Source organism: Thunnus albacares, chromosome 22, assembly GCF_914725855.1.
Source record: "Thunnus albacares chromosome 22, fThuAlb1.1, whole genome shotgun sequence".
NCBI classification, from domain to species: Eukaryota; Metazoa; Chordata; class Actinopteri; order Scombriformes; family Scombridae; genus Thunnus; species Thunnus albacares.
In genome coordinates this window covers 24,465,017-24,478,814 of record NC_058127.1, presented here as the reverse complement: position 1 = coordinate 24,478,814, position 13,798 = coordinate 24,465,017, and the positions used below count along the sequence as shown (strand labels likewise).

General features: G+C 38.0%; 1 protein-coding gene across 5 annotated transcripts in view; it reads right to left on the bottom strand.

Annotated features, from left to right (window-relative positions):
* pde5ab (phosphodiesterase 5A, cGMP-specific, b) overlaps positions 1–13,798 on the bottom strand; it is a 95,392-nt gene that overhangs the window by 38,948 nt on the left and 42,646 nt on the right. For all 5 annotated transcript variants that reach the window (XM_044341138.1, XM_044341137.1, XM_044341135.1 and 2 more), the window contains 4 exons: positions 13,202–13,291; positions 11,818–11,889; positions 11,023–11,112; positions 10,781–10,918 (listed from right to left, as the gene is read on the bottom strand). In XM_044341138.1, the coding sequence (XP_044197073.1) occupies positions 10,781–10,918; positions 11,023–11,112; positions 11,818–11,889; positions 13,202–13,291 (390 nt within the window). The remainder of the gene's footprint in view (positions 1–10,780; positions 10,919–11,022; positions 11,113–11,817; positions 11,890–13,201; positions 13,292–13,798) is intronic.

Here is a 13,798-nt window from a genome sequence, read left to right as displayed (position 1 = left end):
TGCTGTTAAGTTGGGCATTTTAACATGGGGGTCTATGAGGACTGACTCGCTTTTGGAGCCAGCCTCAAGTGGCAATTCGAGGAACTGCAGTTTTTGGCACTTCCATATTGGCTTAATTTTTCAGCCCCAGAGGTTCAACATGCTTACAATGACAATGTTTATACCCTGATGTTTAGCAGGTTTACCATGCTCACCAGCTTACCATGCTAACATCGCTAATTAGTACTAAACACAAATAAGTCAACCAAGTATTAAAATTCTGACCTGATGAAGGTGCTAGAAGTCAAGGAATCTCAATAGTTATTACAATTCATCATGCAGAGAACATGAATGCCTGTAACATCTTGATTCAATTTGATTGACAAAATCCATTCAATAATTATTGAGACACTTCACTTAAAGCATCAATCTCATGATGGCACCAGAGGAAAGAGTCAGGAAAGCACCAAACTCAGTAGGATTCAACATCTGGGAATCATGAGGGTTTGTACCAAATTTTGTGCCAGTGCATCTGGCTGAGGCATTTCACTGAATAAGTGATACGTGGATAATAAGTGGATACATTTAGCAGCAATGTGTCTTAGCAGAAACAGTGTCCCCCATTACTCTGAATAATCTCTGTCAGCAGGTTTTATTGGGACTATTTTTTCAGAAGAAAGTAGTTCCAGTGGAAACTCCTAACAGTGAGGTATGTGGATTATTCAGATTAGTGGTTCCCAAACTTTTTTTCAATCACCCCTTTGGGAGACTTTTATTCCAATCGTATACTTCACATGTCATTATGCTCTGAATAAATCTTGCTAACTCATGTTTTTTTTATCATGTCCAAATGAAACATTCATTTTCAATTGTCATAGTAGGAAAAACACAGGTGCTGAATCTCAGACACATATGTCAAAACACTGACAAATAAAACCAAAACTGACTGCAGGGCTACAGCTGCAGCTACTACTAGAGGTATAAACTGTATTTTGAATTTATCACTCGTGTAAAGTTGTTCTGCAACTCTATGAAAGCTGCTTTCATGGCCTGCACAGTGTTGAAAAAAGCCTCATGTCAATGGGGCTAACCTGGTTATAATAAATACCAAGGAAACTTAAACACCAATGTTTTGTAACCTTATCCAGACCACTTCAACAGCATAGCATTCCCCATCCAGTTAACCCAGACCAAAACACAAATATTGAATGGTGAATTGGCTATATAGTTGATACTTTGTGAAACCAATATTTACAATAACTTGACATTCAGTGCAGTCAGCCTTCAGCCCAGTGGAATGAATTATAAAATCTAACTCTTGTTGTTGGGATTGGTGGTGAGGATGGAAATGACTGGGTGCAGTTTTAAGAGCCAAGTGCAGTGATGTAGGTAAGTGCAGATAAAGTTACATTGAATCCTGTGTATTGGAAAATCTTGTTCATGCTAGAGAAAAAAAGATGTATCGTATTGTTTAAGTTGGAAAATCCAAAGACCATTATGCATGTTTGGATATTGATTGATAATGACAAAATTAAACAAAACAATTTCATACCTTAACATTAAAAAATTAAAGTGCGAAGCATGTCAACCCATTGCCCATGGATCAGCTGCTAAATGGGCTATAATGTTCACTGCAGTTGACATTTGTGGCATACTTATAATAACATACTGTTCATTTATTAAAAGTAACTTGACAGTCAAAACAGCAGACTTGTTCGTTCAATTCATCATTTTTTGTTGAAAGCCTCATATGTGTCGGTAATAAATGTGTTGAAATGTTAGTCAAACTATCATTAAGAATGACTTATTATAATCAAGTAGGGAGTGTGTATGTGCGTGTGCAGGATACATTTCCTCAGGCAGACATACACATACACAAGCCTGACGTGAAGCACTATACATAGAGAAACAAAGTTTCTTTGATTAAAGACATGGTTATTATAATAACACGGATGAACTGTGACTGCGGATCACCACTTAAAAAAAGATTATGGACTGCAACATAATGATTTTTACAGAAACGTGGCTTAACAGCAGCTCCCCCGATGGCGCCATTGAGCTACTGGGTGCTAAATCCTCAGGGCAGATACAACAGCTAATGACTCTGGTAAGTCTAGAGGGGTATGGGGGACTGTGCATTTATATTAACAAAGTTTGGTGTATGGACAGTGTCATTATTGCAAGGCACTGTGAGTTTACATCTATTGTTGTGACTTTTGCATACATGCCCCCAGATGTTAATGCTAAGCTTGCAATGAAAGAATTGCATGCTGCCATTAGCAAACAACAGACTACACACACAGCTGATGCTAAGGGGCTTTAGTTCTTAAATAGTGTTAGGGGAGGGGTCATTGTAGTGTGACTCAATTACGTCATTGAGCTACCATTTCAGGCCCGCCCCAAAAAATCCTGAACACTGAAATGGAGAAAAACAGTTTAATGGTTTAATTCCACAATTCAGTGCTAGTTAGTAGATAGTTCACAGTTTTTTCCCGTTTTCAGCAATTATTTTCTAACATGTATAATGTGTTTAAAAAGAAATCTCTGATTTTCCTTTACACAGACTTTAATCCATCTGTAAAATGTTTACATAACCACACTCCTAAAGCTCTCAGCAACATGATTAATCCTCTGCAGGGTTTGTTTTTTTTGCTCAATTACCCAGCCCTTGGGATAATCAAGCAGCTGTCTGTTCTTTGTACAAATGTTTTTTTTGTGTGTGTCTGTTCAGGAGTTTAACATGTGCAATTCCTGACTCACACATCTCCAAACTGATTATAACGACCACTCATAACCACTTAAAATGAATTAAATAATTGGGACCATTTTCTGAACCCTAACCAGTCATGCATGATCAAGAAAGGACCGAAAGACTCAAGACTTTACTTTGCTTAAAAAAAAGGGGCTTTGGAGTTTTTCTGCAACAAAACCAGAGGTTTTTGATTAAATCTGCCCTTACTAAGGAAGCCTTTAATAACGCTCCATTTTCTGGGTGGGCAGTCTCATTACATGTATATTAGCTGTCATTTTCCCCTCTCGAAATCACCCTGAGTCACCACCTTCCTTTCAAACCACTGCTGTTTGCGGTCCAAAATTATGGCAGAGCGCTTAACTTGCTGTCGTCATCTTGACCGCCCTGCAGTCCCACTCCACTCACTCCATAAATACAGCAAGAACAGAGGGAGCCTGAGAGGGAGTGCTTTTCTGTTTTTTGACCTTCGCTGTGATAAAGTGGCACTTACCTTTCTGTAAGGAAAAATTTATTTCAAACCCTCATATGATATTAATTATCCAATTTCTCATCTGAACAAGTGTGAAACCTTGTGATTTTTATTTCAGAGTAAAAATGTTGGGAGTTTTCCCAGAAAAGATTAAATTTGAGCTGTTGTCGAAGGGCTACTGTCATTACTGTAAGGAATGGTCTCCAACCATGTAACACTGAGACCATGTCCTGTATAAAGAAGATTTTGTTCCACCCGAACACAGTAGCAAATGTTCCCTGATTATCTTCTCTTTTGTTGAAGGTACCTTAAGTGAAACTCAGTGAAAACAGTTGTGCAAGTGTTTAGCTTGAATGAAAGAGATGCTTTTGTCCAAAATGACTTATAGTAAGTCAAGTTAGATGTACATCTTTCCCAAACAACTTAAAGTGTTTATGTAACTCAAAGTCCACTTACTAACTTACTTTTTTCTGAGTGTTCAACTGCATCTCAGGGCCTTCATCAGTGAATAAGGAAACTGAACCACCTCAGTGAACAACTTGGACAACATGGAAAACCAAGTTGGAGCTCAGTTGTCATCATATGCTGATGAAGTCTGTGACATGCAGTTGAAAGCTCAGGAAAAAAGCTGGTAGGTGGTAGGGTTGCAAATTTCGTGCATTTTCCTTAATCGATAGTTGAACATATTAACAATCAATAATTAATTAATCATTAATAATTAATAAGATACTAAACGCATGTTTTTGTCTCAGTTTAAGTTTTATTTAAACAATTCTAGTAGCAAATTAGTTATGTGAAACATTAATTCATGAAGCACAAACAATTTAAATGAACAGAATAATAAAACAGTAAGATTCTCATTTGAAACAGCTGCCTGTCCTTATTCAACAAATGGCGCCGCCAAACAAAACAATGTCAAATGGGGCGCAATTACTGCCATTTCTATACTAGCAAGGCAGACCAAACCAAACCAAACCCATTTTTTAAATAAACATAAAGTGCTGTATAAAAGGAAAATAAAAAATACTCTACGTGGAGGAGTGTGTCTTGTGCGCAGTCTGTTCACTGTTAAGTCAAGCTGCAGAAAACACCCTCTCTGATGGCACCCGTGTCCCTGAGATGCACAAATAGTGCCTGGCCAACCTGGCCAGCCTCGGGAATCATTCCATGTTTGCTTTCTACCAGCTAACAGTGTTTACATCCAGAGGAGCAGGGTTGTCGCCAAGTAACTTTTTACCTCTGTTTCAGCACTGTTAATTTGAAAAGTACTGGTCCTCAAGGTGTTTGTGGCCAGGATCTAACATTGGCGCAATCAGTGCTGGTGATAACACCAAGTCTGGGGACTGAACCTGTGCACATAATGCATAATGCACTGAATAATTGCTATGCATTAGTTATCTTACATTTGTAGTTCTAATTAAGCCAATAAACAGTTTCAAAAGTGTTCATACAAAAATTACATTGCAACAGTAAAAAAAAAAAAATCCGGGATAACTTGGGTAAAATAAGGAATGCAATTAGTGCAGGTAATTACCTTCATTCATTCATCCAGCGAGGCCCAGACTTTGGACTTGACCTCCACAACCCAGCTGCTGTCACCCTCTTTTCTCAGTAGGTGGGAATTGATCAGACTGAAGGTGATTGGGTATGTGTTGGAGATTGAGTCCTGTTTTTCGGAAGACATAATGGTAGTGGCACAATGGAGTGCTCCCAAGAGTGGCGCTACATCGTCCATAAGCTGCCAGTATTCATTTTTCAGTTCCAATATTCTGGCATCTTGGAGTTTGGTCACTGTGCAATCTGACAGCATAGAGGTAACTGCCAAGCATTGCTCCAGCAGACTTTCAAACATCTTGCAGACCAAGTTCCATCTTGTTTTGCAGGACTGTATTACCCGGTGAGCTGGTAGTTTCATTTGTTGCTGCTTGCTCTCCAGTGCTTTGGAGAAGTGCTCCGGTGCTATGATTGAAGTGCCTCACCAGCTTCCCAGCTGCAGCAATGACTTGGTGTACATAGCTGGCAAATCGATCATTCATGGCCAAATGTAAAGTGTGCATGAAGCATGGAACAGAATTCCAGTTAGCACCAGTGAAATTGTTTGCCACACAGGCTGTCACTCAACCAGCTAGCCCCCATGTCCGCACAGCCTCGTTCAACTTTACAGCTAGGTTGTCCCCTGTGTGTCTGACTGGTATGGCCTCGGTTAACAGGACCGCTGATTTCAAATGCCAGTCTTTATTGATGTAGTGGCATATAACTGTGATGTAACTCTCTGCAGTTAACGCAGTCCAACAGTCAGTTGTTATAGCCACCTTGTCGGCTGAAAGTAACTGCGCCTCAAGCTCGACTTTCTTTTCATTGTACCGCTTCTCAACGCGGCTAGTAATTGTACCTCTTGAAGGGATGCAAAGTCTGGTTCAATGTAGTTCAGTAGCTCACGAAATCCCTCACTGTCCACCACGTTTATAAGATTCATAAAGCAAAGCTTCTGAGTTATTGTATTTTAAGATGGTGTCGAAATATTTACATTGAGCATTATCTTCTTTTACAGTGTAATGCTCCCACACTGGACTATGTTTTGCCCTCTTCATCTAACCTCATCATTTCCCACTGACTGCTTCTTCCTTTGTTGCACTAGTAGTTTTTCTGAACTGCAAAGGTGAAGTACGCCCTCTCGTGGTATAAAAATTCATATATGTGAGCTCCGGAGAAATGGTACACAAAACATACATTGTCGATTAGTACATTTTTAACCAGTTAATTCTTAACGTCACTTAATCCGTTAATGATTAATCATTAACATCCCTAGTAGGTGGACCTTGTACAAGAGCTAAATGTCTTCAAAATTTGGAAGTGTATCCCTTTGACACAAAACACTAAACCAACTCTATTGTCACCATTTGCTGAGTTCCAGAAAAAGCCAGTAAGTGGACCTTGAGTTAAAATTATTTTGTCAAATTAGTGTTCCCAAGTTCAAGAATGAACTTTCACACAGAAGCATGTTCCAGTTCACTGCAACACCAGTATGCTAGTATGCTAGCATGGGGTGTTAAATCATAGTCTAAACCTGGAAATCCTGTATATATGTGACAATGTAAATCTTCCACGTATGACTACCATCTTCATCAACTCTAATACCCTATTCTCTAATTTCTTCTGTCAGAAAAAATTCTAAACCAAATTAGTTTAGTTGCATTAGACCAGTATGCACCAATCAAGAAGACTCAGTTTAACTAGTAAACAGTCTTCAACACAGAGGTTATCCCAGCAAACAGATTTGTTCAGAGGTGCTACTAAATTCAATAGTCTGCAATATTGAAGTTACAGGACAAGAAAAAAAGGTTAAACAAGTTACTCTTTTTTATGCACTGGATTTTAAATGTTGTCGTTGTGGTTTAATATAAATTTTTATTGGAGGTGATGTGCGGGCATGAGTTGGTTTTTAGTTGCCTTGCATCTATAGAGATGTGGGAGTGCTGTAACTGAGCTCGTCTATCAATCTCCCTCGGTGTATGACAGTTAATTAGCTTCCTTTTCCTGTGTGCTTGTTTTCTGTGTGTGAGTGTGAAGTGTGTGAGTGTGTGTTTTTCAGGCACTGTACGCCCCTTAGGAGGGCAAGCCAAAACAAATGTTAATGCCCACAGAGGACTCTAACAGTGTGCTTGTGTGTGTGTGCATGTGTGTGTGAGTAAGTAAAGTGAAAGAGACTGTCAGTAAGAAGCATAGACTGTATTTACCTTAAAACACGGCCAGCCACTGTCCTGTCTGCTCTGTGTATAAAACTTGTTGATTTGTAGAGCAGAAATGCTGTATTTCTACTCGCGGTCAAGTGTCAGAAGTCAGTCTGACATACCTCATTATGTTCCTGAAAGCTGCTATTCATTTCCTTCTGTTTAACTTCATTTCATTTTTCAGCCGTAAGTGAAACAAAACGGCCTTCCATTGTCGTACTGATATGTTACAAAGCTATTTGAACAGCCATTATTATGACATGGTAGTTACCTTTAGAACAAATGCTCCCTGTCTTTTACTATTTTACTATAAAACACCTAAAAATAACTCTGTTATATAATATATATGTTCTGGACTTGATTTTGTCATTTTTGAATTCTGTTTTCATTTTCTTTGTGCAAACTGCGGCTTTACAAAGATTTCCAAGGCTTGTGCTAGTAATGATATAGGCTATATTATATTTTGCCAAAGTTGTCAGGTTGTCCTCCCTAAAATGTATCACAGTGCAAACTACACTATCCATATATTTTGGTGTAATGTATGTAGGGCTGAGCGATAAATCAAAATCAATGAATGAATTAGATTAATTCGATTTGGACTTGTTTTTGCTATATGTCAAATTTCTACGTCATGGAAAACAAGCTGTTACAATGTGCGTGAAAAGGTTTGTTTTTAGTCAAAAAGTAATGTAGATAGCTGTATTAGCTGTCTTGAGTCACAACGTAAACTCCCATGAACTGTGATGTGAATTGTTACAGTATATATACGCTCACCAAAGTTTACGGGACTTCCATGACTCTAGGCGGCTAGCTAACTCTTCACACTGATTTGCGCCCTTGGTATTTATTGATGAGAAGTTACCTTTAATCATTAGTGTACGGATCTTACTTTGAGCAGTCTGTCCCTGTCATGTAGCGAATTAGCTAATGCTAGCTAGCAAGCTGCCTGCAGATATCAAGCTGATGTCAAGAAGCACAAAAAAGTGGGTGCAGTTGAATTAAACTGGACCAAGTTTGACTTTGAGTTTAGTTAGTGACTAATGAACTGCAGTTACCTAAAAAATATCATTATACAACAATAGTTGGTAAATTTTGTCTTGTTGTGTGAAAGAAGCTTGAATTTGAAGAAGCAAAATTCTTATTATATTATTCCTATTGTCCTTTTCCTGAATGACAACATTTTCTACCAATGAGAATACATCTTTTCAGCCTTTGTTGTAGCTGGAAAAGCTTTTGTTCAATGATGAAACATTTCAGGTTTTATAGCATGCAGCTGAAACCTTTATCTGGAAATTAGAGCAAGTACCAGACTATGCTTCAGCACTAAAAGGTCATAAGAGGTGAACAAACATCCTTGTGCCCAGAACGATTAAAAAATATAGAAATATGTGAGCGGTGAACAGAACAGAGATGGATAAACATCCCACACTGATGGAATACTACCTGGCCACAGGATAAAACACATTAATTTAGGGATATACACCATGCAAGCCCAAAATCAGATGTAATAATGGTTCAAACTTGATTTGACACAGGACCCCTCTTCAAGAAAAGGTCCTCCAGATCATTTTGTGTCTTTGAGGCAAGGCAGCTAAGGGGGGAACTACCATTTTGGTTTATATGGTCAATTTGGAACTAATATCTCATAATATGCCAAGCACAAAATGTCCTGGAAAGAAAGAAATAAAGCTTAAGATAACAAACCTAGAGTTCTGATTTTTAACACAATTTGAATTTTGGTAAGGTACAGATAATACATCTACCATTTACAATTTATATCTACAGACTCCTATACATTGTATTTGTACTTAATATAATGAATTAACAACAAACCAAACCGTCTTATGCTAGCTGATATGCAAATTCTTACTCTATGAAATATGATAGCAAATAAATGACAACAGTGTTTCAATACAACGGTAAAGCTTGAGAGGATTATTTTGTTTGGTGTCTTCTCTATCCTGCTGCTCTTTTGTTTACCTCAACAAATCCTCCACATCATTATCATCATCATCACTTCCTTCGCACTGTCTCACTTTGCTCACTCAGTTGTGCCATTTATCACTTTTTCATTTTGGCTGTAACAGCTCATTCTATTGCTGCACAATGTATGCATACCACGGCTTCAAGAAATATTCACCATACTATTTGTCTTTGTTTGTGCCTCTATATCATTAATTATTCAGTACTTACTCATACATACAGGCTGCATTATCAGCCCATATTTTCTGTAGGAAAGTAAATAAAGGAATTTTGCCTGTAACTTTGACATTGTTAAAGTCTAATATATATATTGTAAGAGATTAGACATCACTTTTTTTCTAAATGTGTTGCTATTACCAGAGATGAAAAATGGTGAGAGGGAAACCCTATTATATATTGCTGAAACAATATTGCTTTAATTGTGTAAAATTGTATCTAAAATTTGCAAAAATGTACAATAAGTAGAAACTGGAAATCTGGCTTACTCATATAAAACAAAAAGCAAACTAAATATGACATTATGAAGAAAAGTGTGAGGAAAATATCTAATTTGCCAATATTATTTACTGTACATAGTTGGCCTGTAATTGTAATAAGACAATCTGCTGGTTTATGCGGGTTATGTCAATGTTGCTTACAAACGATAAACTTAAGCAAACTGAGTCATATCTGGTCTGACAATGTTCGATATCAGACAAACAAACATGACAGCTTGTTAAGACACTGTTAATCATGTATGTTATAATTGAAATCACAGCTCTTGCGATTTGAAAATGATACTCTTTCAAATCAGGATTTTGATATAAAATCAATTAACGCTTCAGCTTTACGTATCCCTTTATTCTATGGGGCAGTGATTTTCTAAAAATTCACCATGACGTTTCTTGGAAAGAACTATGTAAGTTTATAGGGACAAAGTTCTAAGACAGTTGAGTTTAGTTGTGTTGAGTATATAAACAGTCGTTTGTTTCTAATATTTTCCTTAAAAGAACTACTCCATTTAGAGTGAATATATTTTATTATTGAAAATCTTATCTTTGTATGTTGAATTGTACACCTGCATTTTTGCATGTTCAGGCAACCGGCTGTGCACTGAATAAAAGATCAAATGAACACTATCTACACCCTTTAATTGGTGCCAAATTACATAACTCTTTACAGGAATCCTTCTATGAATTTACATGACATATTCCTTCATTCCGAGGAAACAACAGTAAACTATGGGACCCATAAAATAAACCTGGGTGAAAACTGTGTACTTCTGATATATCACGTTGACTAAAGGAGACATTCTTCAATTTTGAAACTGTTGGAGATCATATTTTCAGCCAATCAGTGTCCATCATTGTGACTGTCTGACCTGCGAGGACTTCTGCAGCATTTCATAAAACGAATCATTTGACCGAGTGTTTGCACGCTCACTGATAAATCCATCACATTGACTGCGGCAGTAATATGGGCCAGATAAAAATTCCATTGTTTACTCTTGTTAGCAGTCACGACATGTGCTACTGTGCACTGGACGTCATATGGATATATTTAGCATTAACCTGGTTTACGGTTTACTGCAAGTCATCCATCATGTGCGCTCAGGTATTGTGGAACCATTTCGTGGGACATTCAAAGGCAAATTTTTGGTGGTAAATCCGAAAATGGCAGAATTTACAAGTTAACCACCTGAACGCACCATGTGTAAAATAAAGTAATTTAGTTCAAAATAGTCCAGAAAGTGTTGGGTATATCACTGGTAGCAGACAAGCATGATTTGTATAATTTGGAGGCCGAATGAGTGACATGCATTGGAAACACAAGTATGAGCATGTTTTTAGTATTTGAGCATGTGTGTGTGGGTGTGTGTGTGCTGACCATGGAGTCTTCGTCGGCGATGAAGACAGTACAAGCCTGGGCCTGCATGAAGGACAAGATGGTTCCTGCGATCTTTCTCAGTAAAACCTCCAGACACTGCTGCTCCTCAAAGATCAGACTGGCCAGGTCCAACAGCACCTGCACACCCACACACACACACACAGAGGACTCATTAGAACACATTGTGCACAGTGTCGTGTCTATACGTACACATACTTTCATAAATATATGCTCACACCCACCTGATTGCGTCTGTTCTCCAACTGCGACGTCTCATAGAGCTGGGCGTTGTGCAGGACGATGCCTGAAAAGGCCAAGTAGGCTGAGAAGTCCTGTTGGGGAGGAACAGAACATCTGGCATCACAGAGAAGAAGGAAAGACCTGACTGATGCATGGAAAAAAGGATAAATCAGTGAGAAACAGAGCAGAAGGGGAAAGGAAGTTAAGATTGAGATATGACAGACGATATGAGAGAGGAAACATAGAGATGGAGAGAGACGGATTGAGGCAAAGGCAGACAGTTGAGTGTATCTGAGGGCTTCAGACACAAGTTTGGTAACAGTGTCCAGTTCATTCAACACTTTCAGTTCAGATCAACAACCTGCAGATATTTTTTCCTGATGCTGAGTTTAGACACAGTAATAAAACATGGTGCTTGTACACTGTAAAACTGACTTGTAAAACCAACTCATATTCTTTGACAAAATAACAATTTCAAGTTGTTTGGCCCTACAAACTGGAATTATCAGCATTTAAAGTAAAATCAGTTAAATTATGCCAATGAATCAAGCTGCTTCAACACAAGTGAGTGAGTCCTGATTACTTTGAATGTTAATCTGTTATTCATTACAAACCAGAAAGTTCTATTTAGTTAGGGAATGCTGGAAAACCAATTTTCACTCCATTATAATTTCTAGTAAGTGCAGCACACAGATGTGACTTACTGCAGGTTTGAGTAAAATAACATAATTAAAAATTACTCTAACTTGTTGTATGATAACACAAGTAAAAAAAGGGAAATAATGAATTTTACCGACCTTTTCATCCTGTTCAGTGAAGGCACCGTTCTCCCCACATTTCTTATTGATAGCCTGAGCCACTCCAACTACCTACGATGGGTAAGATGGATAAAACACAGACAGAGTTGATGACAAGAGTCATTCATTTCTGTACATCCTGCTTTATGCACGCCCCAGTGTGCTTTTAACAAAGTACTTGTAAGATCATCTCACAGAATCTGAAACCTGCTGCCCTCAAAACCTTTCACACGTCGGTATCGGGGCAGCTGCATCTAACATTTTTTGCAATTTTCTGAAACTGACATCTTGACAAGTACGCCCACTTAATACACTCTCTATTTTCCTTTTTCACACAACTACTCCTGCCACTTTTCAGGTGTACAACAGAATGCAACACCGTCCGTGAATGATGTCTAGCGCCACTATCCTTATTTGAACGTTTGTACAAATTAATTAGCATACTCATCCCTGAAGTGTAGAAAAACTATGAACAGCTCACAGAACATAGGGAGAAGGGGGGTTTAATAGGGGCCCTGTAGCAGATTAATCCAACCATGTGCAGAAGCACAAAATCAAGTTCTAAACCTTATTTCTGCTTCACAGTGGGGAGACAACAAGAGAGACAATGCTGATGAAAAAGCTGTCGCTACACCTTTGTCAAAATAGCATCTTTATATGCATGATATACAAAATCATATATATAATATATGATTCTAGCTTCTCCCAAGAAGATGCCAGGAATGACTGGCAAGATTATAAATATTATATAATATACATTGTATCACAAAGTTAAAACTGGAGCAGGTAACCTAACGGCAGTGCTTCTCCAAAAGGCAGTGAGACATTTAGAGGAAATTCGGAGTACTTCAGTATCATAGATCCTGTGCACGTTCTTGTCAGCAAGGCCTCTTTGACTAAATTGCAAAGTCTCAGATTCCACCATACTGGATAAGGTAGGAACTCAAAGGTACAGCACAACATTGTAGGAAATATGCTTATTTGCAGTCAGCCACACAGTAAGTAAAAAAAAAACAGTATCAGAACAAGTCATATCAATCAACAGAAACAGAACAGGAATATTAACAAAAATGCCCACAATTTTTAAAAGACAGAAAATCTCTTTATTTCGTACACTACTGTGTATATGACAATAAATAAGATAAAAATATCATTGACCATGAAAATTAATTCTTGATCTGGGAAATTGTGTATTTACTTTTCTTCTGGGCAATTTCCCAGAAGAAATATAATACAATACAATAAAAAGTATTCTTAAACATTTGACTAATAGTCCTTTTATAAGCCTTTTACAGCTTGTGGTTTATGGTTAACATTTATAACTTTAGGATTCAGAAGTTAAACACTATGTGTGTGTGTAATGTTCCAGTGTGTGTCGTCTTACTTCGTCTCTGTGGTTCTTTATGGGCAGACAAAGGATACTCTGGGTCTTGTAACCGGTGATCAGGTCGACCTCAGCGTTGAATCTGGGGTCCTGGGGAGACAGAGCATATATACAGAATTCAATTCCATCTCTAAAGCAATAAAACTGTTTAAATATCAGGACTCATATCAGATTTTAATAATCATATCTGGTCTGGTAGTTCACCACTGATTCCTAGTGAAACTCTATATAACTCTAACTAAGAGAGACTAAACATTTGGATAAAGTATGGGTCTTCTGCAGCTTCACACCTCATCAGTATTCAAACCCTCATGAACCAGTTCAACCACCTACACTCACGACAACTGCAGGTCCAATTTGCATAAAGAAAGTGATAATCTGTAGTAGATACACGCATGCACCATTATGCTGCACAAAATTCCACTTCTACAAAATAGAAGTCTAACAGATAGTTTGTGTAGTACCAATCACAAGGAGGAAAACACCTTCTTCTAAGACAGAGAAGTGGCTTCTGAAGGCATGTTGAGGACTGCTGGATGAAGGGATGTTTTGTCTGCCAGCTGACCTTTAAACACCAGGCTTCTCTGTGTCCATTAC